The sequence below is a fragment of the Austrofundulus limnaeus genome, unplaced genomic scaffold (assembly GCF_001266775.1).
Source record: "Austrofundulus limnaeus strain Quisiro unplaced genomic scaffold, Austrofundulus_limnaeus-1.0 Scaffold1470, whole genome shotgun sequence".
In the NCBI taxonomy this organism is placed as follows: Eukaryota; Metazoa; Chordata; class Actinopteri; order Cyprinodontiformes; family Rivulidae; genus Austrofundulus; species Austrofundulus limnaeus.
In genome coordinates, this window is record NW_013953872.1 from 28,272 (window position 1) to 30,181 (window position 1,910).

The 1,910-nt window shown below is 39.2% G+C and overlaps 1 protein-coding gene across 4 annotated transcripts in view; it reads right to left on the minus strand.

Moving 5' to 3' along the window:
• Positions 1-51: 51 nt before the first annotated feature.
• Positions 52-1,910, minus strand: part of LOC106535490 (calcium-binding mitochondrial carrier protein SCaMC-1) — a 16,807-nt gene continuing 14,948 nt past the window's right edge. For 2 of the 4 annotated variants that reach the window (XM_014032498.1, XM_014032499.1), the window contains exon 11: positions 54-1,239. In XM_014032498.1, the coding sequence (XP_013887952.1) occupies positions 1,028-1,239 (212 nt within the window). In that variant the 3' untranslated portion in view covers positions 54-1,027. Of the gene's footprint in view, positions 1,240-1,910 lie in introns of all 4 variants that reach the window. The other 2 variants (XM_014032500.1, XM_014032501.1) reach the window with 2 other exon arrangements.

Consider the following 1,910-nt stretch of genomic DNA (forward strand, 5'->3'; position numbering starts at 1 on the left):
ATTAAACACATAAGGCAAATTAAGGATACATGCATTTATTTACAAATTAAATGTTAACTATGAATAAATAACATTTACCATTTTATGACAAAAATATCTCTTTAACATAAAATCTTTGAAAATACAGTCTGGCTCATGATAATTTATTGCTTTCCCAGGGATAAGCACGTGGAAGAACATGTTAGTTTAGCTCCTTGTGAGGTATATTTAAACTTGGCAGCTTCTCTTGTATAATTCTCAAGTCTTTGTGCGTTCTTCAACAGTAATACTTGCAGCAGTGTGCCTGTTAAACAAGTGTTTTAAAGATCCTCTTCTATGGGATGATTTCAGCTGATATTGTACAGCTGTTGTGTTTTAAGACAAGTCCAGTTTGTTGTTTCACCACAGTGCAGCACGTCGGGCTTCCTCTCGCTCACAGCCATCAATCTTCTCTACAAACCACCTGGTAAGAGAAATGATGCCGAAGGAATGTTAATCTGATTCCAGTTGTTGTATTTTGGCGAGTTCTTGCAAGTCCAAACCACTGCAGCAGCAACATGCTTGTCGGTCATCGTGCTTTAAAATGCAATAAGTCAAGAAACCAGCAGTTTCCAGGACAGATGGAGCACTCATTTCTGTCTGCTGCCATGAAAGGCAGGTGATCATGGAATTGCCTGCAGTGTGTTCCTTTGTTAGCAAAATATCTCCTGTGAACAAATCTGAATGAAACTCTGAAGATGGCTGCCACAGCGAATCACAAGAAGCAACATAACTCAGTCACTTTTACAGATACTGTGATAAAATTTGGTGTGGAAGTAGCTGAGAGTCATTCCCAACACATGCTTCAAGCACCAACTGATCACACAACACCTTGGTTTAAACCTTGGCATGAACACAGCAGGCGATATGTATCCCATCACGGAATGTCAGGTCTAATAAAATATATACAGTATTAACTGTATGTGTTTTCATTTCATCGTCCTCAGAACTGCTCAGTTTCTTCATGCCATGACACCAGATGTGCACATGCTCGCAAACCATTTCTCCCTCATCGACCCCTTCCTCCGCCCCTCCTACCCTCAATGTCCACGCCCAGCATTAGCCTCATGTATTCGTAAACCACGTAGGACACGCTGACGGCGGGGACGATTTTCAGCAGGTTGGGGGAGATTCCTCGATAAAGTCCAGCGATGCCCTCCTGGGTCACGATGTTGTGAAGCAACGACAGCATGGAGAGCTTAGGGGCTCCTTTTACTGACGCTGGTCGGAGAAAAGAAAACAAATGCAATGAAGACAACAAAACATTTAACAGATCAATTGTTCTCAGATCTACAGTGTCAGGACACTGACAGCTGTTTATTAGATTACTGCTCAGCACTGCAACGTCTCATGAATCACTGAATGGATTTTGATGAAACTTTTGGAAAGTAGTCACCAAGGTTATAATAGTTTTGGATTTTTCATTATAGTTTAGTTTTATTTCGTTGTGACTTTTTTTCTTTCAATTCAGTTAGTTTTAATTACTTTTTACAGTGGATTTGCTAGTTTTATTAGTTAGTATTGTATTTTTAATACTTAGTTTTAGTTTAAAGGCACAGTGTGTAGGATTTTGTCAAGTCTTTTAGCCGAAATTGAGATAATCACTAATGACAATAATAAAAAACACGTCTAATCATTGCAGACAAAGACCTTGTTTTTTATTTTTACCTTATAAAAAGCTGTTTATATCTCCATGGTCGCAGGTCGCCAAAACAGGCAGCCGCCATCTTGTCTACGAAGGTTCATGAAGGACAAACTGTGGTGGCGGCGTCAAAAACGGTTTTAGTTGTAATACTATAAATGTAAAATTTGTTGTCTGTCATTGTAGCTGGGATAATTTTACTTATTAAAGCTCATAATCTTACCACTTGAAACATCACTAGCCCTGAAGC